Genomic DNA, 22,815 nt, shown 5'->3' on the forward strand with positions numbered 1-22,815 from the left:
AGAGCCAAAGGCGCTAACCCCCTCCCTCCCACTCCCTCCACCCTTCTTCCCCAGAACCAGCACCGGCTGCATCCACAAAGAAAAATCACTTCAGGGCCCATTTCATTTTTTCTCAAAACATATATTTACTACTCTTTTCAGTACATCTTTGAGCACCTCTGCCAGGATCTCTCCGGAATGTGTAGACCCCTATCCCGCACCTCAGCCTCCCTAGGCCTTGGTGACGAGGCCCCTCACAGCTTGTGCAATGGCGTCCTTGTCAATGCCAAACATCTTCAGCAGTTCAGCTGGCTTCCCGCTTCTTGGTACCTGGCCAACAGCCAGGCGGGTGACAGTGATGCCAGGCTCGCCCACTACTGCAGAGGACACTGCCTCACCTATGCCACCTGGGCAAAGGAAAGGAGGTGAGTCAAGTGATTTAGTCTCAGCAGTGGGTGTCCCCTGGCCCTTTGCCAGTCTCCAAGTTTATTTCCTAACCCAAAGATGGCAGAAATGGCACACATACCACCCCTTCCCCACAAGTATAGCCACAGCAGGCATCACTAATCAATCACCATACTTTATTTTTTTCATGAGCACAAATGTGGCCTCTGAATCGTATTTAACACCATCCTCTGGGCAACTGTCATCAGTGGACTAGCCCCTGCGTTTGCCCGGAGTCTAGGCCCCTCTCCTCTCCTGTGAGAAGGTGGTGTGTGGTTATGGAGGGCCGTTTTGTGAATTCTGTTGCTTTCTCAGTTCGATTCTCAACAATAGCCTTAACTTTGAGGTCACAAGCCACATTTCCCACTCTTAGCATGAGATCGGAATCCCCACTGGCTTCCTGGGGGGCAGGGGCTGCATGAAGCAATTGCAGCACCTGAGAGTTCGCTGGGTCCCGGGCCCAGCCGGACGCCTAATACGCAAGTCCCAGCTGCTCCAAGGGACACGTCTGGGTTTCTGGGCCATAACTGCCATTGTGGGGCTGGGATACAGAAGGGACATCCAGCCCGATGCCCCCGGGCCCTCCCCTGACCACCTGGTTCTCTGGCCCAGGCCCTGTTACCTTCATAGTAGTGGTCCTCCACCGTGAGGATCCGGCCCTTGGTGGCACGGGCACTGTCCAGAATGAGTTTCCGGTCCAGGGGCTTGATAGTGAAAGGGTCCAACACTCGAATGTTGATCTTCTCTGAGGGGAGAAGATGCGGAGGCATAGTTGAGGGGAATGGGCTGGGTGCTGTGGGTCTGCCCTTTGGTGGCCGTTGACGGGTCCCCAGGGAGGGGCCAGCCTGGGGTGTCCTGAGAGCTGTCACGCAGCTCAAAGCTCAGTCTGCAGCCTGTCCCTGTCCTGGGGAGGACCAGCTGTCCCCTTGTTTCCACTAATGAGCTCGTGCTTGCCAATCCCCAAGTGCTTGCCCCCTTCCTCTGCTTCTCTGTGGTGCCCATGTCTTCTGGCACTCTGCACCCACCCATCTCCTCCCAGGAGCCCTCCGTGGCCTGTTCTAGGAGCACCTGGTCTTACGGTAGAGAGAGGAACGCCCGTCTCTCTTCCCTCACGCCCTGGGCCAGAGGATCTCTCGGCCTTCAGACTGTCACACAACACTGAGCGCCATGTGTGGGCCTCAGTGGCTTCCCTTCATCCTCCCCGAAGGGGAAGCCAGAGGGACAGCTCCAGGTGTCTGATCTAAGCCACATGTTCGTGGAGTGATGGGGAGGGAAGCTGTGGCCATAGGCAAGCACAAGGGTGTCAGGCCAGGTGACGACCCAGCAGAATGATCAGAAGGACAAGTCCAACTCTGCCACACCTGCTCCACACCCTCTCCCGATTTACACCCTAGCTTCTCCCGCCCATCTTTCTTCTGCTGTGGCCTCTCTCCAGCTCCTCAGCTCTGTACATGCCATTCCTTTTGCCTGGGCCTCTTCACTTCCCCCTGTGCTTATCAGTCCCACGCACATCTGAGGTCGTTTTCCTAAGGACGTTCACGTCCGCCCTCCTTTCTGCTCAGCATAGCTGCGACATGCCATCTACTGTGACTACATTGCAGGGAGGGCTCATGCCTACCTTCCACAACAGTATCGGCAGTGAACATTTGTGAGCTCGCAATAATGACGCCAGCATTTACTGAATCCCTAGGACAGCCCCATGCAGAATGTGACAGTCCATTTTATGGATGGGGAAACTGTGGCACGGTGATGCTGAATAACTCAAGTAGTGCCCAGCTCAGTGGCGATTCGACCCTATCAGCAGGCACCCAGGGCTTCTGATCTGACCAGCAGACTGGGGCACCTCAACTCTAGGGCCATGGAGAAGGGACTGTGGCCACTGCAGCCCCAGAACTTAGTATCACAGGAAGTGCTCCAAGGGTGGCTTTTATCAATATCATCATTTCATTAGATGAAATCCTTTCCCACCCCCAAGACCTAGGAGGCAGTCAGCGCCGAAACTGTTTGGGTCCCTCCCTCCTTACCTTTTTTCAGCAGGTCAGCAGCAGCCAAGGCCTCGTGCAGGGTCACTCCGGCCCCGATCACCGTCACCTGGTCATCCTTGCTCTTCAGGACCACCTGGGGTGACGCAAGGGGCCAGTGAGGCTCAGAGACTGGTGGCCTGGGTTGGCCCTGACTTCAGGCTCACTCTGTGTGGTGTCACGGGGGCAGGAAGCACACTGACCTTGGCTTGTCCGACTTGGAAATCCTCGTTGCTGTTATAGATGATGGCGTTTTCCGGGCGGCTGGTGCGGATGAAGCAGATGCCCTGGAACAGAACAGAAAAACTGAGGGTTATGGGATGTGACACATCCAACCTCAGAGAGCAGTCTTTCGGGAAAGGCATCACTTCCCACTTGCAAACCTCCTCCACCCTACTGTCCCCATGGAGGTGTCTGTATTCACCTCATGCTGGCTGCTCCTCGAGTAGGAAAAAGGATTCTTATCCTCTGCAGTGCACATTTCTCTAAACACTCTTCCTGAGTGAGTGTCCCAATGGCATTGCCAACCCTAAGCCCCACTTTTCCATCAGAGAGATTGGCCTGCAAGTGGGGCCGCTCACACAGAGTGCACCGGCATGCCCCTGGCCCTGAGGATGAGGAACGGGAACCACAGGGCAATCTGATCTATGGCAGCACGGCTCTTCGGTCAGGACCACGTTGCTCAGCTCATATCTTAGTGAATCCAAGTCAAGGAGGTGAGATAGGCATACTGCCAGGATTCTTAGTGGAGCAAGTGCGATGCTCAATTAGCAATGTCTGCCACGAGGCAGGAAGGGTGGTGTGCATTTCATTGTTCCTAGTGTAACTTCTACAAGCCACAAACACCAGGGGCAAGGTCAGGAGACACTACTCTGAAGCATTAAGTGGCCAGCTCTATGCCTGCATGCTGGCCTCCCCGCCTGTCCCAGGGAAGAGCTAGTTATTAGCAGAAAAAAGAACAGCCATGTGACCAACCTTCGTATTGGCTGCTAATTCCACCGCCTTCTCTGTAGCCACCCCATCGCTTGGGTAAAAGACAGTTGACATGGGAATTGATCGAAACATGGCCAGATCTTCCAGCGCCATCTGTGAGGGTCCATCTTCCCCTGGGGTGTGGGAAAGGATGGGTAGAAGCAAGACTCTATGTGTGGAATGGAATCCTGGCCCCACCGGGTCCAGAAATCCAGGGAAGTGACAGGTATAAGCACCTTGGCCCCGGTTCAACTCACCAATGGACACGCCGCAGTGGGAGCCGCAGAGGTTGATGTTGCTCTCAGAGATGGCCGCCATGCGAATCTGGTCGAAAGCCCGCGTGTAGAAAGCTGCAAAAGTGCTGCAGAAGGGTACGGTCCTGTTGCGTGTGGCACAGCCCACGGCGATGCTCACCTGTGGGCAGAGGAGGAAGAGGGTGGCCAGGGGGCCCAGGGACCCTCTTGGGGTCGGGGTGGGGGTTCTCCCACCCTAGTAACTGTCAGCTCTCCTCCTTGCAAATGATTTCTGCACATGCATGGACTGCACAGTCTGCTTCCAAACACCAAACTCCTTTACCTTGAAATAACCACTTCAAAAGTTCTCTTTAAATTACTGTCCTGGGGAACTTTTTTTATCCCCTAGCAACAAGCAAAGCCTTTCACAGAGCAGGCTAGTTACGTTTGGGCACAGACGGTTCATTCTTCCCAGCCTCTGCAAGTCCCACCCCCACCACTCTGCTTCTCCAATCTCCCCCACTAGCCCCAAGGCCTCTGCAGAAACCAGAGCTCCCATGCCCTCTGTGGAGGCTCCAGCCCTGAAACCCTCGCCCAGAAGCACTACGAGTACGGACACTAGTTCCAGATCGGCTGGAACCAACTGCTTTCAGAAAAAGCCTCCAGAGTTCTGAAACCCACCAGTGACATGAGCCCTTCTTCCCCAGCACATGGGGCCTCGCTAGCCCACATAACCTGCCAGTCTAGTCTGGACCCTCCAGCTGCCAAGGCTAGAAGCCACAGAGACAAACTCAGGTTCAGTTGGAAGACCTTCCACAGAGAGGAAGCTCCTGGTTTGTAAAGCATGCAGCCCTGGCTGGGCAACAAGGCCAGGAGGAACAGGTATTTTGAAAAACAGAACAAAACAACGTTCCCTATTTCACAACCTCAGCTCCAGACAAGGGGCAGCTTACGCAACTGTGTGCATCTCGGGCCCAGAGTCTTGACTGCTAGTCCATCATGTTCAAGCCTCCTCGCTGTGCCCCCTTCCGTCAAGAAGGCCCTTTACTCCCAGAGACAGCCCATTCACCACCACACCTGGCCCACATGCCGCTCCTTCTGTGTGCCCCTGCAGCCCCACTCAGTGCCCGTTTACACACTCATCCAGTACCTGTGCACCTGGGCACCACGTTCCTCCGAATTGTGTCTACTCAAGGTCAAGGGCCAATGCTGGGGTTTCCCTGGGCTAGCCCACAGCAGCATCTAGCACTGCCACTGGAGCTGCCCAAAGGAGCAGAAGGGCGTTAGCCCTGCCCCGCAAGCCTCAGCCCTCTGCTCCAAGCCCATGACGAGCCCTACACATGTGCCTGCCCCTGCCACTCACCATGTTCTGCTCGGCAATGAAGCACTCAATGAAGCGGTCTGGGTGCTCCTTTTTGAAGGTGTCCGAGAAGGTGGAATTCTTGGTGTCCCCGTCCAGGGCAATGACACGGTCGCTAGCGTGGCCCAGCTTGGCCAGGGCCTGCCCGTAGGCCTTGCGGGTAGCGATCTGTGGAGAGGAGAGTAGGAAGGCATATGTGAGGTCTGGCCTGGAGCCCGGCACACCGTCTGGTGGACTACATCTTTTAGGGAGGAAGATAAAAGCTGGGGCAGAAAAGGAAACCCAACAACACAACCCTGTGGAAACTTAAGGTTGTAAGGTTGCCACTGAGAACTTCTACAATGAACCTGGGAGTCCCTACAGGCCCTTGTCCCCGGGATAGCCGCGGGCCATCTGAGCTGCAAAAGATGTCCTAACACCCCCAATTTCCCCTCCTGTGACAGAGGTCTGTAAACTCACCCCACTCTGCACAGAAATACAGAGAGCCTGGGAATCAGAAAGCCCATGGACAGGTTCAGCCAGGGGAGGGCCCTGGAGCAGGGCAGGCCTGCTAACCTCTACCAGGCCAGACACGGAGCTTAGGCCGAGGCCCTGATGAACCAAGGCTGGGGACTCAGGAGTCATGGGCTTTGATCCCGGAGCTGCCAGGAGCTTGCTGTGTGACTATGCCCTCTGAGCTTCTGCAGGCAATTAATTCCAGAGCGGGCTGTCTCCATCAGGGAACTGGCAGGAACAAAACCTTAGGGCTCCTCCTCACCCTGAACCAATCCATCTCTTGCCTTTCCCAGCCTTCCAGAGTCACATCTCGCCCCGGCCTCGGGGAGCCAGACAGCCAGAGCCACCCCACCCCGCTCGTCCAGAAAAGGGAGGCCTGACTCTACCTTGTCCCCGATTTTGTAGCTGGGAGGCGTGGGCATGCGGATGTTGGTGATGTCCACCGAGGGGGCGTCCTCCTGCGGGGGAGTCGCCAGGATCTTCTTTTTGCTCTGGATTTGGCTGTGGATTTCCTGGATGACCTGATCAGCCATGTTTTTGGGGAGGGGCTTCCCATGCCAAGATTCTTTATCTTCTATCCCTGTAGGTCCAACATAGGAGGACAGAGGGCCAGGTAAGATGGAAGCTCCGAGAGGGTGAGGAAGCTACTCCAGGGAGCCTGGCCCACCATCCCATCAAGGGCAGGCCAGGGCGAAGGGAGGGGTGGGATTGCCACAGTCAAGCCGAGCCCTGCACTGGGTACCATGGGGATGGGGAAAGGAGGGGCGTGGTGACCAGGACTCCACACGCCTGGCCCCCACTGAATACCGTGTTTCCCCGAAAATAAGACCTAACTGGACAATCAGCTCTAATGTGTCTTTTGGAGCAAAAATTAATACAAGACCCGGTCTTATATTACATAAGAGCGGGTCTAACAGTACAATAAGACCAGGTCTTACATTAATTTTTGCTCCAAAAGACGCATTAGAGCTGATTGTCCGGCTAGGTCTTATTTTCGGGGAAACATGGCAGACACTTAATCCTCCAGCAGCTCACAGCCAGAGTGGGGAGGGGAGCAGGCATGAGCAGATCGCCCCGCCCCATTCTCTTCTGTGTTTTGCTCCCCAGCCTGAGCCTGCAGAGGGGACTGCTATAGAAGTCACAGTGTGTTGAACAGATTGGAATCCTGGCCGTAAGAGGGAAAGCTGAGACCTAGCACAGCGCGAGCACTGCCCAGGTACCTGATGCCACAGAGTGGGCCCCCCCCACCACATGGCGCCTTGCTGTGCAGAGACCCGCAAGGCTTAATGACCCTCTCCTCCGAGGTCACCTCAGCTTGGGCAGAGTCAAGGAATGACCCTTCTAGGCAGCACCCAGCAGCCTTGTAGACCCCCAAAAACTCCCAGAAGCAGCAAGCTTTCCAGATCCTGCCTGGTGGGGACACCTGAGGGGTCTGTCAGGCAGCAGCACTGGGGCCGTGACAACTTCCCAGAAGCCTCCATCCCTCCCAGGAGGCTCCCACAGCCGGCACCTCCTCCTAGATGGCAATGAATGTCTTCAGTGACCCCGAGTCTACACAGGCAGAGGGAGCCATGACCCCTGGGCAAGCAGGGGGACAGCCAGGACACGCGCCACAGTGAAGCCGACCTAGTGCCACAGACTCCATGTCCCTGGGCAGGTGTCCCATTTAAGCCCCATTTTCCCATCTTTAAAATGGGCGAGGGGCGGAGGCCAGCCCAGCCTCAAGGTCCGGAGCCCACACCTGCATGCTAGGGAGCAACATGCTGGCACCACTCATGCCTAGCTCAGGAACCTTCTTCCAGACCCTCCCAGGCTCTCCACCCGCACAGGACACCTCTGTGAAGTACTTTTCTAGTTAGCTTGAGAGGTGTCCCGCTCCCTTACCTCTAGAGAAAACCCCAGGTCTTTCTGGGTTCTCCAGGGGCTCTCTGTCAGCCCTTCAGCTCAGGGCAGATGACTGGAGCCGTCAAGCTTGCTCTGTAGATGCCAGCCAGGGAGGGGCTGTGCAGGACGTTCCCACACCAGTGTCCTCTCTGCACCCACAGGCCCTCCCCAAGCCCCTCCTCTCTTTCCTACACAGGCCCTTCAGCCACAGCCAGCCTGAGCAGGTTCGAGTCCTGGCTCAGCCACACTGACAGCGGAGTCACCTCAGGGAGCACAGTCTCCTGCTCCCCCTTCCCCAGCCCAGGTGCACTTGTTACGGCAGCAAAGGGCTGCTGCTTCCCCAGACACAAGACCTCAGAGACGTGCCTCCCCCGTTGAAACCCCCACCCTCGCAGTGAGGCCCAGGGCTCAGCCCCGAGCCCAGCCCCAGGGGTGGCAGTGGGGAAGGAGGCTCCTGCTTACGGACCGGAGATCCCTCGGCCCTTGAAGGTCTTGGCAATGATGGCTGTTGGCTGGTGCTTGGCCTGGCCGAAGGCCTTGCACAGCTCCTCCACACTGTGTCCGTCCACGATGATGGAGTGCCAGCTGGGGACAGAGAGCAGGGAGTGAGGGGCGAGGGCCAGGTGCCCGAGGACCCTGAATGGGGTCCCCAGGGAAAGCCTGTCCTCGTTCCACTGCACAACTGCAACTGGAAAAGAGCTGGAGGAGTCGGGAAATCTAAAGCAACATTCCTGTTTCCAATCTAGGTTTATTTTCCCTTTTCACATTATTTTACTTCCTCTTGTTTGCTTTGAACAGATTTTCCTCCTCTCTCCTCAATAATTCAAAGCTTAGTCCATTTATTGCCTCTTTTGTTCCCAACCTATTCATTTCCTACTGAAAGCTGCTTTTGGGATGACGCACTAGGTTTGGAATCTGCTATCAGATTCTTGATGAATTTTTTTGGCCCAATTTTTATTTAGGGGACACATCTAATCACTCCACAGATGCTGGATGTGGTTGCTAGAAACTTTAAAATGAGCCACGTTGTCAAATATCTAGGGGAAGGAGAGGAACCAGGGCAGGGCGACCGTTCTCTTTAAGGCAATCCCTTTGAGACTCTTTACGGCATATTAATAATGAAAATAGCAGCTATCACACACCGAGTGCACACTCTGTGTAGGTACTGGGCCAAGCACTACACACATTAACCCATGTCAGTCTCACCACACACACCCGCCCAGGTGGTAGGGACGCTGTTGCCACCCCCATTTTACAGATTACGTAAACTGAGACACTGAAGGTAGAGTAACCTTGCCCAAGGTCACGAAGCAAGTTAGTGATAGAGCCAGGACGTAAGAAATCTGGCTTCAGAGCCATAAGGTTACAGACACAGGCCTGGCTGCCAGGGTTATACTGAAGTCCCCAGCCTGATGTGGCCTTGGCCAGGCCCTTCAGGCACTTCGGAGCTCAGTTTCCTCTTCTGCCCAACAGGGAATACTTGCTTTCTTCACTTCCTCCCTCTACCAGGTCAGTCTGCGTAATTGGTACTGCAAGTCCACCTCGACCTTCCCCGTCACTGATTCGTCTGCAAAGGGCCCTCAGAGGCCCGCATGTCCTTCCTTGGCCCAGAGTCCTCCAGTGTCCTCAGCTGACGCTGAGCCTAGGACCTGGCTGCAGAGCACCTGGTACTTGGGGGAGGGGCGGGACATTGAAGTGAGGGTCCCTCTGGCGGATACCCACCCAGATGGACCTCCATGCTGCTTTGCAACGTGACTGAATTCACAACTTTTCAAAGTCCATGGAAGTCTGAAAACTATTTCTTCCATTTCACTAGGAGAGGGGGACTGTTGCTGTTCAACACGCTGACTGGGGCCGGGCACAGGAAACTAATGTTCAAACCCCTACGTGTCCCTTAGCCTCGCAGAGCAAGCCTGGTTCATACTGCGCACCTCCTCCCCCTCCCTCACCCAAGAACAAAGGACGTGTGAGAGAATGTTGTGTGGGAGCTCTGACAACTAGCGTGTCACACAACCACACAAACAATGGCGCTCACTCAGAACTGGGCCTTGGACTGCAAAACATGAGGTGGCCTGGGCGCCACTTTAAGTCCAAACGCCCAAAGTCTGAAATTGTGAGTCAAGCCCTGAAAAACTGAGACTCATCAGCCCCTGGCTTCAGCCTCCACACGTGCAAACCTTCTAGCACAAATGGCGCCCGAGCTGTGCGGGTGCTCAGGCCGCAGCCGCCCACATACCCAAATGCCTCGCAGCGCTTCTGGTAGACGTCCAGCTGGTGCTGCAGCGGGGTGGGTTCACTCTGGCCCAGGCGGTTGATGTCAAGAATGGCGACGAGGTTGTCCAGCTTGTAAATGCCAGCGAAGGCCATGGCTTCCCACACAGAGCCCTCCGACAGCTCTCCGTCTCCCAGCATGCAATAGACTCGGTAGCTGCAGATCGGGGTGGGTATGAGACAGGTGCCTCTCACCTGGGACAGTGCTCCTGGCCTGTCCCTCCCGAGGAGCTTGCCCTCTGAGTAAAGGAGCAGCTACACAGGACGTGCAGTGGTACTGTCTGCTCTCTAATCCCCACCCCAAGTCCACACCATGAGGAACTGGCTGTGAGGGAGCTGTCAGGAGCTCCAGAAAGTACTGGCTGCCACGAAACAGAGATCCAAAGTGACAGCTGCCTGGTCGTAAGGCCCAGAGAATGGGGGGTTGTCAGGGCATGAGGAAAATGATCGTTCATCGGGACTCACTACTCAGGAGGGCGGGGGTGGGGGTGGGGTAAACTCCCCACTGTAGGGGAGCACCCATTTCTCTCCATAGACCAGGAGTACTGGGGAAGCCCTGGGACTTGCTGCGTGGGACAGAGGGGAAGGGGACCTTTCTGCTCAAAGGAGCTGAGCTGGGCAGGCCGTGACAGCACCAGGCAGCACCCTAGAAGGAGAGACCTCAGGTGAGGAATGAGCACTAATGAGGGGACTCAAGGACCAGGCTCATGGCGGGGACATGTGCCTCACAGGATGGGCTCTCCCCAAGGCTCCAAGGCTGGTTCTTGCCTAAGACTGCAGCTGGGCCTGGGCTTTCTCCATCCTAGAGGCCTTCTCCCGCCCTCAACACGGCAACTGTGATTGTTTCAAAGGCAGTGTGACGTGGGAAAAAGAGCAATGAACTTGGGACAAGTTACCCAATAAGAAGAACCTTCCCTTGCCCCGGGGAAGAGTGAACCCAAGGGGTGAGGCTAGAGGCAAGGAGACCAGTTTAGGGACTCTGACACCCCCACACACACTCCCATCCCCCCAGCACTCCCCAGATGTGAGTGGATGGCTGAGGGGCAGAGGTCACAGACATAGAAACAAGAACCCCACGCATGGGCTGCATGTGGCATTTAGGGGCTCCTAGGGCTCTGGCAGGGTGCTGGGCCCTGGGCTAGGTAACCCTCTGGGGGGTGTTAAGTGCAGTTGTTAATCCCAAAACACACAGACATGGAAACAGGCTCACAGGTCAAGGAACTTTTCTGAAGGTCATGCAGCTGGGGAGTAGCTGAGCAGGGATGCAAAGGGAGCCAGAGAAGGGATGGGGACAGAAACCACGGCACTGTCAGCATGACTCAGCACCTCACCAGGCCAGCAAGTCAAGGAGGGCTCCACCACCCTTCCCTGCTGTGGCCACCAGCAGGCCAGGCCACTGGTGTCCTGGCCAGGAGCAGAAGGTCCCAGGGCCCCACTAACAGACGCTTCCCGAAGCTAATCCTGCAGGCGCAAGGGGGCCCAGAGACCCCGGAGGGGAGTGGGTCTAGCACAGAAGTTCCTGGAAGTCACCAGCCCGATGGGGCGGAGACAGAGGCCTGTAGGGAATCAACTTGCCCAGAAAGGGAGTCCAGGGAAGCAGACTGGCTACTTTCCCAACCCCACACCAACTTCCAAGGGAGCTGGACTGGCCTTCTCAGGCTACCAGGCTCAGGCCAGGAGGGCATCCTGGGGTCCTGGGGAGACACTGGAGAGGCTCGTGACGAGGGGGCCCCACAGAAGCCGGGGCCTACCCTGAGGCTCCGAGTTATCATAAAGGGAAGAGACCCTACACAGAAGGCCGGTGTTTGTTGCAGAGGTGTTTGGAAACCGCCTCAAATGTCCAACTGCAGAGGACTGCCTGCACGGGTTTCAGCAGATCCATAAAACGGAACTCATGCAATCATTACAACTAGCCCATGACATTTACAAGGTGAGAAAAATGTTCTAAAAGGCAGAATGTAAAAGTATAAGGATTACACATTTCTAAATTTCTTCTCACGATAATATGAAGGAAATATGATACATTGAGATTTGAATGGGGGGATGGTTAAGAATAAAGAAAATGTTCATGTTTTCTTAATGCTTTTCTGTACTTTTCAAATGAGTAGGTATTTCATAATGGGGAAAAAGCAGTTAAAAGAGAAATGAAGAGCCAATTTGATGCATGCTCCATGTTGGTGGACTGGAGATGTGCCTGGAGGCTGGGTCTGCTCTATCAGGACCTTCCTCCTGGAGCCTGGCAGGACCTGATAATTCCCTTGACGCCCCTGCCACTCTGCCCACCCCAGGTACAGTCCCAGGCCCTGAGCCTTAGCCAACCTTGGCAGCTGGGAACCCAGTTAAACCCCTTCTCCCTACACTGGCTTATTCCATTATGTTAGGGTCAGCAAATGACCCTTTGCAGGGAATTATTTCAAGCAACTGTAAGGACTAATTAACTCACATCTCCAGTTCTGTGCCAAATAAGATCCTCTTAAACACACATCCCATTCTGTGTGCGTTTCTTCACTTCATGGAGCATCACCCTGGGTATAGCTGAGCCTGGCCCCAAAGCCCAGCCAGGGACTGAAGACAAACTCTGTGCTGCCAGGTGACACTGGCCTGAGGGGCTCTGGGATGCCTCACGGCGCCAGCCTACCTCCTGGACAGCAGTCTCAGGAGCCCCTTCCCCTGCACATAGTAGGTGTATAGCTTCTAGTCAGGCTCCCTGCAGATATCTGTCCTCAGTGGGGCTGTAGTCACCACCATACCCCCATGACCGTGGCCCTTCTCCGTCAGTGGGTTGGGTGGACTGGGGACATTGGGGAAGCCACCTCTGCGGGCCATAGGGCACTGGGGAAGCCACCACTGCACAGCTGGACCCTTCCCGCCACCTGTAGGCCCGGCTCCATTGGCCCCTCCTCTAGGAAGCTTCCTCCCCACAGGGCTTCCCAAACCTCCTGTGCTTCCCTCAGGCCCCCCAGAGCAGCCTGGAGACTGAATATAGACTCCGGATGCAAGCCCTGGGTTCAAGTCCTACCTCCCACCACTAGGCAAGCATCTTAGCGCAGTTTCCCATTTGTGGGAGGGGTAACTGTACTCATGCCGCCACTTAGCCCAAAGAGGGCTTATCAAGGTGAAAGCCTATAAAGCCCTGAGAACCACGTATAGGGCCCCAAAGGGCAAAGGCATGAAGAAACCACGTAGCAAGTGCTTTCCTTAAAGCTTGCAGCTAACGCTCCTGCCCTCTCCCCAGCAGAGACCTGTCTGCAGGCCAAATGGGGCCATAGTAGACGGCCTTGTGGTTGAAATCTGCCTCAGGGGGTTCTTCTCCAAACCACCTGGCGCTGGAGCAGCAAATCTCTATGATCAGGTCAATTTCTCCAATGTTTGTTTCTTCCCTGGTTGGTAGGTGGGGCTCAGGGATGCCCAGAATCCTCCAGAACACACACTCTTCCTTTCCCAAGACAAAGGCAAGCAGCTCAGCCTAGATTTGTGGCACTTAGTCTGACACCAGTGGGTGGAGCCTGCTGAGACTTCTGGGTCCAAGAACCAGGCTTGGGGGTGACACAGGAACTCATCAGCCAAAGCACTCTGGCCAAAGAGCATCTGGTCAGGAGCATGGGCTCTGGGTTCAAACCTGGCCCTGCCAGTCACTACCAAGGGGCTCTGGGCAGTTCCCTTCACTTTTCTGAGCCTATTTCCTTATCTGAAAAGGGAACTGGCCATGGTACCAGCCTCAGGCCACACATGCACATATGTACTGTTAACTGAGCTCCTACTCAGGCAAGAGGATGTGCCTGGGGGCAGTGGTTAAGGCTGAACCCCTCCCTCCAAACTCCAGGTGGGGGTGAGGAGTGGGAGTGTTACCTGGCTTTGTCGAAGTATTTGCCTGTGTAGGCCATCCCGCAAGCGGCCCCAAGGCCCTGGCCCAGGGAGCCAGTGGCCACATCGGTGAAAGCTTGTTTCTGTCATAACAGAGGACCACAGTTACTCACAGAGGAGAGAAGGAAGCAGCTCACCTCCCAGGATCCAGGACTCGAGGGCCGGCCTCATCCCCACTCAGACATAGCAGTACAGGCTGGGCCCCCGGGCAGCCTCCACCCAGAGTGTGACTTCTCACTCTCAGGCGGCAGTAACTGTAGGTGTGGTTCAACTCCCAGCTCTGCCCACCAAGGAGCTGTGTGACCTCAGGCCGGGGGCTGAACCGCTTTGGGCCTCAGTTCCCTCATCTGTAAAGGGAGCCCACATCATCTACCTCACACAGTGGCCGGGAGAATTCATGACAAAACTGACAGATCGTTTGGCCCTAGTGGGTACCCAGATGGGGGAGGGTGTGTGTGTTTCCATGGTAACCCATGAACTCCAAACACCTGCTGGGATCAGCACCCTGAGGAGCAAACTGGACCTCTCCCCTGGAGCGTCACCAGTATCCCGCGACCCCTTACTGACACCCTGGTAAATGTCTTCTCCTGAGCTGTGTGTCTATGGCCAGGGAGGCCCCGCGGGGAAGGGAAGCTGGGTGTTTGGTGATTGGGGAGAGGCTGTGTCCGCAGCTGACTCAGCATCTTGGGCTGGGGCCTCGAAAGGCTTGCCCTTCAGCACCAGCTTGGGGTGAAGAGAGCGAGCCCCCCAAACACCCACCTCTTCCTTGCTCACTTCAATGCCCTTTTCCACCATGAGCACCCTTGGCTTCTCAAAGGGCACCCCTGCAGCCCCTTCCAGCACGTCTTGGGACACGGGAAGTGGAGGCGGAGCCTGTGCGGCTCCTAGAGGAGCACTTACCGGGACAGGATGCCCGTCCAAGTCGGAGCTGATCTTCCGCAAGTTCAGCAGCTCCGCCTCAGGGAGGAAGCCAGCTTCAGCCCAGACCGCATACAGGATGGGAGCGGCGTGGCCCTGCCAAGGGATGGACATGGACGGAGAGGTCAGACAGGGAGCCGACACTAGCGGGCTCTTCCCATCACACACTGAAACCTGGGGCCTGGCCAAGCCTCTGGCCAAGTATCCATTTCAGAGGAGGAAGCCAGTAAAGGCCACTTCCTTCCTTTCATGCTTCTCCAGCCTGCAGTGCTCATAGCCAAGGCCGAGCGGGCCCTAGGACAGGTGCAGAGGGAGCACAGCTGTGAGGCCGGCTGAAGCCAAAACCCCAGCAGGCAGCTGGCCCCCATAATCCCTGGTTTGTGGCATGCGAATGTCTTGGACAGACTTCTAAGCTCTCACGCCTGCCTGGAAAGACCAGAGGCCATGGAGCCAGGCCTGGGTACAGGTGGATTTCAGGGGTTCGTAGCATGGTTTGTGGCTGTGATTCTCGTGTGCGAGTGGCAGGGCAGGATGCCCCATGCCAAGCCCCGCTGCAATGCACTACCACTCCCGAGGGAGCAAGCTACGGCCTGGGGTGTTGGCAGAGCACAAAGACAAGCTAGAAAGCTACAAAGCTGTGCCCAGACCTGGACTGGAGTCCTGCACGTCAAACCAAACAGGCACAACACCTGGCAGACCACCGCTGCTGTCCCCTATTAATCTGCTCATTGATTCCCTCACAGGTTCAATTTACCAGCTGGGTCAGCACAGAGCAAGACACTGAGGGAGGGGCTGGGCCTGGCAGGTGGAGAAGGAGCCTGGGGGAGAAGGGTGGGCCAGGCCTGGGCTTACACCGGGGGGTGGGTCCCCTTGGAGGTGGCTTACTGCCAGCACCTTCTCACCTGTCCAGGGCCCGCATGACCCCAGCCCCAGGTGAAGGGTGGAAGGCTGGGTTCCTACCTTGGAGAGCACAAAGCGGTCATTGTGAGGGTTGCGGGGGTCCTGGGACTTGTAGCGCATGGTGTGGAAAAAGAGGACAGCCATGATCTCCGCGGCGCTGCAGCATGACGTGGGGTGGCTGTGGCCCGAGAGAGAGACAGACATGCATTATGGTCCTGGACCCCTGACCTACATGACCTACAGGGCTCACCCCAGCCCATGCACAGGGCCCTGGGGGTGGGGGTGGGGGTGTCCCAAGCAGTCAGAGAGCCATGTGCTCCTGCTTCCTGGGAGGGTTACATGGATCTCAAGGAAGACACTGCTGGTGGCGTGGGGGGTTGTACCCTCCCAGGGACCAACCGTCCAGACCCTTAGAGTCACACAGCTGAAAAATTCTGCTGCTGGACTAGAGTAAGGAAGGAGGGCCGCTGAGACTGCACAGCGGGACCCAGTGCAAGGCAGCACTGCACCTAGCGGGTGGCTGGTGCCAGGTGGAGCCTAGCTCCGGGCTGGGGGCTCCCAGCAGGAACTACAAGGAGTCAGCAGCTGAGGAGCGGTGGCCTCTGTGACTGACCAGGGAGCTACATCCCGGTGGGACCACCTAGAACTCTGACTACTTGTGAGGGGCGCCCTGCCCGCCCAGGCCCCAGGGGAGCTGGTCCTGAGGCCATGGGCAGGGGGTAAGGGACCGAGGCTCATGGAATCACCACAAACCTCCCAGCCTCGTGGGGCTGTTAGTCTGAAAACGTGGGCTTCAGGCTGCCCAACAGCATCATTAGGTTACGTGGCCGCTTTTTAAAGGGGCATTTTGAGGGCTAGTGTAGCCACTAGAAACCATACTTTTGTGCAGAATTTAAAAGGCAAAACACACAATCTCATCTTCTACAAAGGCTATAATCACGAAAAGATAAAAATCCCTTTTGCCTATGACAAGGGCTGAGGTGGGGCTGACAAAAGCCAAGAGCTTGCGCTTCTAGCCCCGCAGTGGTGGGGTCAAGGGGCCCCTGTTTCTAGTCTCCCACATTCTATTAACTGCAGTTATTTGAATGGCTACTGGGCAAAAGTATTAATAATACAAAGCATAAGCATTACATCCTAGAGATGAGACTTGTTCAGGTCTCTTAGGACCCACTTGACTAATCCAGGCCCTGCCCCGGGGAATAGACTGGAGGTTGGGGTTCCTGCTGGGACATGCTGTAATTCCTGCCTGACGTGGCCTGAGCCCTCTGGCCCAGTTTTCTTACGATGTCAGCCTCAGGGAATGTGCCTCCCTGCCACCCCTCCATGCAGCTCAGCGCAGCTCTCTGATGCTGCTCTTTGAGGGCCCTTCACGCTAAAACATGCCCAACGCCAAACCCAAGGGCACATGCAACACCTGGAGTTCCCACGCCTCCCCCCCCCCCCCCACACACCGGGTTAGGGGTAAGTCACTCCCAGCACAGACGCATTAGTAGAGAAATCCAGAACTGTCCATGCTGGTTTAGTAACCCCATTCCCAGCACACAACCATCTTATACTTAACCATTTCTACGAGCTCCTGGTCATGGGGAAAAGACACTAGACCTGAAAGAGGGAGGTGAGGAAATGTAAACGAGAAACTTTCTCTGCCTGAGGGACCCAAGTGCCCTGTCCCCGGAGCCAAACTTTAGCTGGAGGACATCCAGTCCACACCAGTTAGGTAGACCTCCTGCCCTTCCTGCTTCCAAGGGCAGCCCCGCCCCTGAGGAATCTTGTTTCAAAAGTCTTGACCCTGTAGCGAGAGGAATGAGGGGAAATGCTGCTCTGAGGAAAAAGGAAGGTGCAGGGGCTCTGCCTGCCCTGTCCACCTTGTGACCCTAGGGTGACATTCCCACCTGGCTACCGCAAAGGGGCATGACAGATAAATGGCACGGCACCAGCACATTCTGCATGTGGTAGAAGCGTGCCCAGGCCCAGCGTGGATGTGGAGGGAGGGAGCTCGGCCACCAAGAGACACCAGAAGTTGAAAATTAGTTGATTTTAACTCTTCCTTTCTAGGCCCATGAGGGGTGAGCCTGCAATATTTTATCCCTTCCAAAGCCTGCATCCAGCCACACTGCTGGAACTGTCTCCACACTCACCAAGGAAAAACATACAGGTCCTTAGGGGCCAGGTACCCACTTTCAGGGATCTCCCTCTGCAAAGTTTCCCAGGTGGCGATATAGCTGTGTGACTTGTGCAAGTGTTTCACCTCCCTGAGGCTCAGCTTCTCACTTGTATGTAAATGGGGATGCTATGTGGGGGGTTCCAAGAGTCCCAATGAGATAATGCATTCGAAAAGCCCAGGTCACCATCAGCCACCATTTGCTGGAGGACCAGACGCCTAACCTGTCAGTGCCGCCACCTCCTCATCTGTGGTCTGGGGCTGTGACATCCCCCACCCAACCCCGACCACAGGGGATGGAATGAAGAAACGAGCCAAGGTCCACAAAAGGGAAGTGACTTGCCCAAAGTCATACAGTCTGCCATCAGAAGAGCTGGGACAAAAGTAAAATGCTATGAGAAACTGATGAATAGATAAACAATATGTAAATCCATACAACAGAATATTCAGCAAGTAAAAGAAATGAAGTACTGATTCATGCTAGACATGGGTGACCTTCCAAACATTATGCTAAGTGAAAGAAGCCAGACCCCAAAGATCTCATTCTGCATGATTCCATTTATACGAAATGTCAGAAGAGTTAAATTTATAGAGACAGAGAAGAGATTAGTGGTTGCCTGGGGGCTGGGAGTAGAGGTGGAAATGGACAGCAAATGAGCACAACAAGGGGTCATTTCGGGGTGATGAAGCGTCCTTAAAATTCTATATGGTAGATTCATTAAAACTTATTGTAAATCATTGTTAATTTACTAAAAGCCACTGAACCGTACACTTAAAATGTCATGATTTGCAAATTACACCTCAACAGAGCTAGTCAAGATCTGTTTTTAAAAGGAAGACAAAGGTGCTGAGAGCCCAGCAGAGGAAGTTCTAGAGTGTGCACAGCCCCTGCCCAGCTGTGAAGCCCTGAGGTGCAATGCCTTCTGAACAAGATGCCCAACACAGTGCAGCCAGCTCAGCCAGACCCACCTGCTGGTGGCAGCACTCCAGCCCCACAAGCCCACCCCTCAGAGTGGACTCCGCCTCACAGTTCAGGCCAAGAGTAGAGTCCGCCAAAGGACCCAGCTCTGGACAGGTCGTGCCCTCAGAGCATTCCAGCACGCAGGGCAAATGGCTCTGGTCTGTGGCAATGAGGGAGCTCCTGATTTTGAAGGACCAGGTTCAAGTGACAAAGGGCAGCCTAAAGAAGCCGAGTCCAGGGAGCAGAGCTGCTTCAGAACCAGAGTCGTCAGCTCACAGGATGCCACGAGCACGTCTCAGCCACACCCTACGCAGGGGATTGCACCTAGTTTCCAGCTTCAAGAAACACAAACTGAGTCAGTCCAGGGAAGTCAGGTGTCTTCACACCCGGTTGGGAAATGCTGCCGCTGGGGCAATCTCAACGGGCTTCGCTCTTGCCTCAGTCAGGGCCGAGAAGCAGGCCCTGGGCGTGGTTTTCTGCCCAGAGAGGCCAGACCTGAAGGGGCCCTCTGGGCACTCAGCCAAAACATCCTGGAATGCCAGAGCTGGGGACAGGGACGCACTTCCAGCCACTTCAAAGTCACATGGACCACCAGGATGTGAAACCTGCAACAGCAGGGGGTAGGACCCCAGAACTTGCTCACTCTGCTCCCCCGTCACACTCCTGAGGGACCTAGTTTAGAAACAACTATCTATGAATTTCTTCTTTAAAGATGGGAAACCAAGGCCCTGGGTGGGGAGGGCCTTTCTGCCAAGGGCACAGCTGCTCTGAACGGAGCCCGGCTTCACTAGATTCCTGTGCCCTTGTGCCCACTAGCCAGACCCGGCTAGACATTGGCTCCCAAGTATCCTCTCCAACGCTGTGGGTCAGAGCCCTGGGGACATGTTAAAAGCACAGTCTGCGCTTCCCCAATTTAGGCCTAATTCTGTCCTCAGATGACACTTAGCACTGTTTGGATAAGGCCACAGTCTAGCCCTGGTCAGTGAGAACTACGAAACCAGGACCACCAGCCTCAGCAGCAAAGCCCCTTCTCGGTAAGGCCAGTGGGTTTCCTTTATTTAAAACCTGGATGAGCTGGACCCTTGCCATAGTTCTCTCCGCACGTGGAAGGAGATGACCCCGGAGACGCTCTGGCCACTGTGGGTGCTGCCTCCACAAAGAGCCCTCTGTCCCTCAGCTCCCCTGACACAGAAGCCAGTGTCCTTACTCCCTGGGGCCTGGTGAGGTCCACTGACAAGGGGTCAGCGATGGCAAAGGAATGGGAAAGCTACTGAGAAATCAGGACCCCATGGAATTCTGAACCCGACAGCCTGTGTCCTCAATGAAACAATGTGTGAGTCCAGCAGGGGTGGGTGAGTGACAATGAAAAGATTTGATCTAGGTGCTGTTTCACCACCAGGGATGTAAGCTCGCCCAGAAAGGGGGCACCTTGACAGATGGTCACTTTGGCTGTGACTGCTGCCCAGACTGGGCCAAGGAGTCAGGACTCAGTCTTCACTTGATGGAACTCACCCACTGTGGTGAGGAAACAGGGAGCCTCAAAACAAACATCCAGGGACCGGAACCCTGCCCTGAACTCAAGTCTTCCAAAACTAGTTTTGCGCACACATATAGCTCTTGGCACACACCTTTCAAAGTCTCTTGTGACAGGGATTGCATAGCAGGGTTACTTCCTCCTGAAAAATAAATTTTCTCTAAGTGTTTCTTTCCTGTATCTTTTACACACTCACAAACATGCAGAAATCACTATATTTTACACTGTTTCTTTTCGCAAATGGACACTTGGAGTTCAGTGAGTTCCTCCTAAGACATCACAAAGTAAACCCGGTGTAAAGCCTCAGTTGCTATATACTCATACAGTATTTTCCCCGTAGGAATCAGTTTAACTAGGCAGTAAAGACCCAGGAGACCCATTGGACACACCCGCCCTCTGGGATCTCCCAACAGCTGTACATGTTTCATTTCTCTCCAAGTGCCTTCAAGCTGACTGACACATGCCATCACTGCACCTGATCTCCCCATTTCCAATTTCTCTCCATTCTCGTATCTGCCCAAGAAGTCTTTCTGAAAACGCAAGAAGCCCCGCACTGGGCAGCATGGAACCACCACCAACGACCAGCGTGGGCAAGTCACTTAATGCACTAAGCTTAGCTTCCTCATCTATAAAATATGTATGTATTAACATCTATCTCCTAGGGTTTTTCTCAGAATGCATGAGAATACTAGCAACAAAGGATGCTGTGTCACACCAGAGATACCTATTTGGCTCAGTAACCCTGTAACTGTCCGCAGGTCTCACCTGGCCCTACAAGATGCTCAGAGGTATAACACCACTTAGTTGGGTAACTGCTGTCCCTCCAGCTAGACCCCCAAGAGCCTGGCTAGATAGCAGCTCCTAGCACACAGTAGGGCTCAACAAGGCCCTGCAGGGCGAGTCACCCCCAGAAATGGTCAAAGGAAGGGGACCTGTAGTACTCAAGAATCATTACAGGGTGTGCAGACCTCCTGTGTGCCAGGCTGGGGAAGGGAGCATGGCAAGTAAGCTGGGTCCCTGCCAGGACAGGGGCCCCCACACAATGAGTAGGACTGATACAAACCCAATAGAGATAAGAGGTCCAAAGTGTACATGGGGGTGGGGTGGAAGGGAAAAGGCCTGCCAAGAGAGGTCTAATCCCTTCTGAGCACTGGATGTCTTAAAGGCACAAAGGGTTAGAACATACCCACCCTGGAGGTAAAAAAAAAAATTTTACTTAGTAATACAGACCGTATATACTTGTCCGGAAGCTAGCATCTTGTCTTTTTTCTAAGCACACAGCTTGGTTGGGACGGTTCTTGGAAATCACCCCCCACCCAGCCCCCAAATTCATTTCATGAACCCAACGTATTCCTGTTTGTGCAGCCTCATGCGGGCTCTAAGGGAGAGGCTTGCATCCTTGAAACAGCCCAGTGAGTAGGAGCTACCATTGTTCTCATTTCAGAGCAGGACAGACTCTGACCTTAACTACCCCGCCGGTGGCCTCCAGTTGTATGGTGGCCCCTGTGATTATCATTGTCCCGGCCACCAGTCGTCTTCAAGGGAGGCTTCTGGGGATCAGCATCAGCCTTTCTCCACCTTCTCGGCCAGAGGGCTGGCCCCAAAAGAATATTGGGAGATGGGTGCCCCAGCCTCTGACCTGGGGAAAGTGCACCTGGCTGCTGGCCCTGCCCGCAGGACTGCATTCCTACTGCTGGAGCCGTGGGGCTTGGTCCTCGGATCTCTCAGCCTTCCAAGTATCCGCTCTCTAACCCCTCCCCCCACCTCCGGCCCCAGGTCAGATCTAAGACCTCCCTTTCGCACCGGGGCCAGGGTTCTGTATCCACGTGGCTGCCTTCCTCCGCACTCCCCCCACCCCACTCCCTAGCTCGGAGTCTCAGCAATCCCCGGCGGCAAACTCGGACTCCAACCCAAGGGTGGCACGAATGTGGGATGGCACAAGGGAGGGGCAGTGTAAGGTGGGGAGAAGGCCAGGCCGAGTCTCCCGGCAAGATGAGGAGTTAAAACAGGCGCTTTCAAGTTGGGCAGTTTGGGTTCAAATTCCAGCTCTCGCCGTGAGTGACCTTGGGCAACTGACTTAAACTCGGAGCCTCGGTTTCCCCACACAGGGCGTGGACAGGGTCCAGAGGGCCGCGCGTGTAGGGTGCACGGTACAGGGTCTGGCTCCGCACGAGCGCAATACTGGTGGCCTTTCCCTCAGGGCCGCAGATGGGCTGCACGGTTTGCGAGCCGCGTCTTCCGCACTTTAGCGCAGCCGGAATCTTACTACTAGAGCAGAGACGGCCTGGGGCGCACAAGGCGCCGAGGCCAACAGGGCGGAAGCCCGGCCGAGACGGCGCGGCGCAGCGGAAGGCGGCTTGGGCCCGGGCCCTGCGATGCGCGCGCCTCCGCCACCTGACCCGTCCCTCGCCGCCACTCCCGTGGTGGCACCGTGCTGCACCACAGGTAGCCGGCGTGCTGGCGGCGACCGCGGCCTCCGAATCGGCTCCCCCACCCCAGCCTGAGCTCTGCCGGGGCCGGCGCCCCTCCCCAGGTCCGCGCTCACCCAGAGCCGGCCGCCGTGGTGGCCTGGATGGAACTGATGCGCAGGCGGTTGGCGGTGTCCTTCAGGGCTTGCAGCTTCTGCTGGTCAGGCTTATGGTAGCCCTCCATAGCGCGGCCGGCGAGCAGGGGGCTAGAGGACGCGGAGACACAGAAGTAAGGTGGTGGCTCCGGCAAAAACCGGCAGTGGCCGAGGCCCGGTACCGCGCGGGGGCGCGTTAAGACTCCCGGGCCCGCCCGTGGAGGCGGGGCGACCGCATCACCCCAGGCCGCCGCG

General features: G+C 55.7%; 1 protein-coding gene across 1 annotated transcript; it reads right to left on the reverse strand.

Annotated features, from left to right (window-relative positions):
- Positions 1-100: 100 nt before the first annotated feature.
- On the reverse strand, positions 101-22,815 carry TKT (transketolase). Its single transcript, XM_088798476.1, has 14 exons — positions 22,543-22,815; positions 15,402-15,519; positions 14,424-14,537; positions 13,509-13,606; positions 9,625-9,816; positions 7,855-7,973; positions 5,891-6,084; positions 5,013-5,177; positions 3,674-3,830; positions 3,420-3,550; positions 2,648-2,731; positions 2,448-2,541; positions 1,046-1,168; positions 101-386 (listed from the first exon to the last, which is right to left on the reverse strand). Exons 1-14 carry the CDS (start codon positions 22,647-22,649, stop codon positions 211-213), a joined length of 1,872 nt encoding a protein of 623 aa, XP_088654602.1. The 5' UTR covers positions 22,650-22,815; the 3' UTR covers positions 101-210.

This window comes from Rhinolophus sinicus, chromosome 5, assembly GCF_057876585.1.
Source record: "Rhinolophus sinicus isolate RSI-liver-muscle chromosome 5, RSI-T2T, whole genome shotgun sequence".
Classification (NCBI taxonomy): Eukaryota; Metazoa; Chordata; class Mammalia; order Chiroptera; family Rhinolophidae; genus Rhinolophus; species Rhinolophus sinicus.

Coding starts and splice junctions, on each gene's coding strand:
- TKT (XM_088798476.1), bottom strand. CDS start 22,649: ATGGAGGGCTACCATAAGCCTGACCAGCAGAAGCTGCAAGCCCTGAAG. Junction 7,974..9,624: donor AAGCGCTGCGAGGCATTTGG/GTATGTGGGCGG, acceptor CTCTGTCCCCAG/CTGGCACTCCATCATCGTGG. Junction 2,732..3,419: donor AATTAGCAGCCAATACGAAG/GTTGGTCACATG, acceptor GTTCTGTTCCAG/GGCATCTGCTTCATCCGCAC.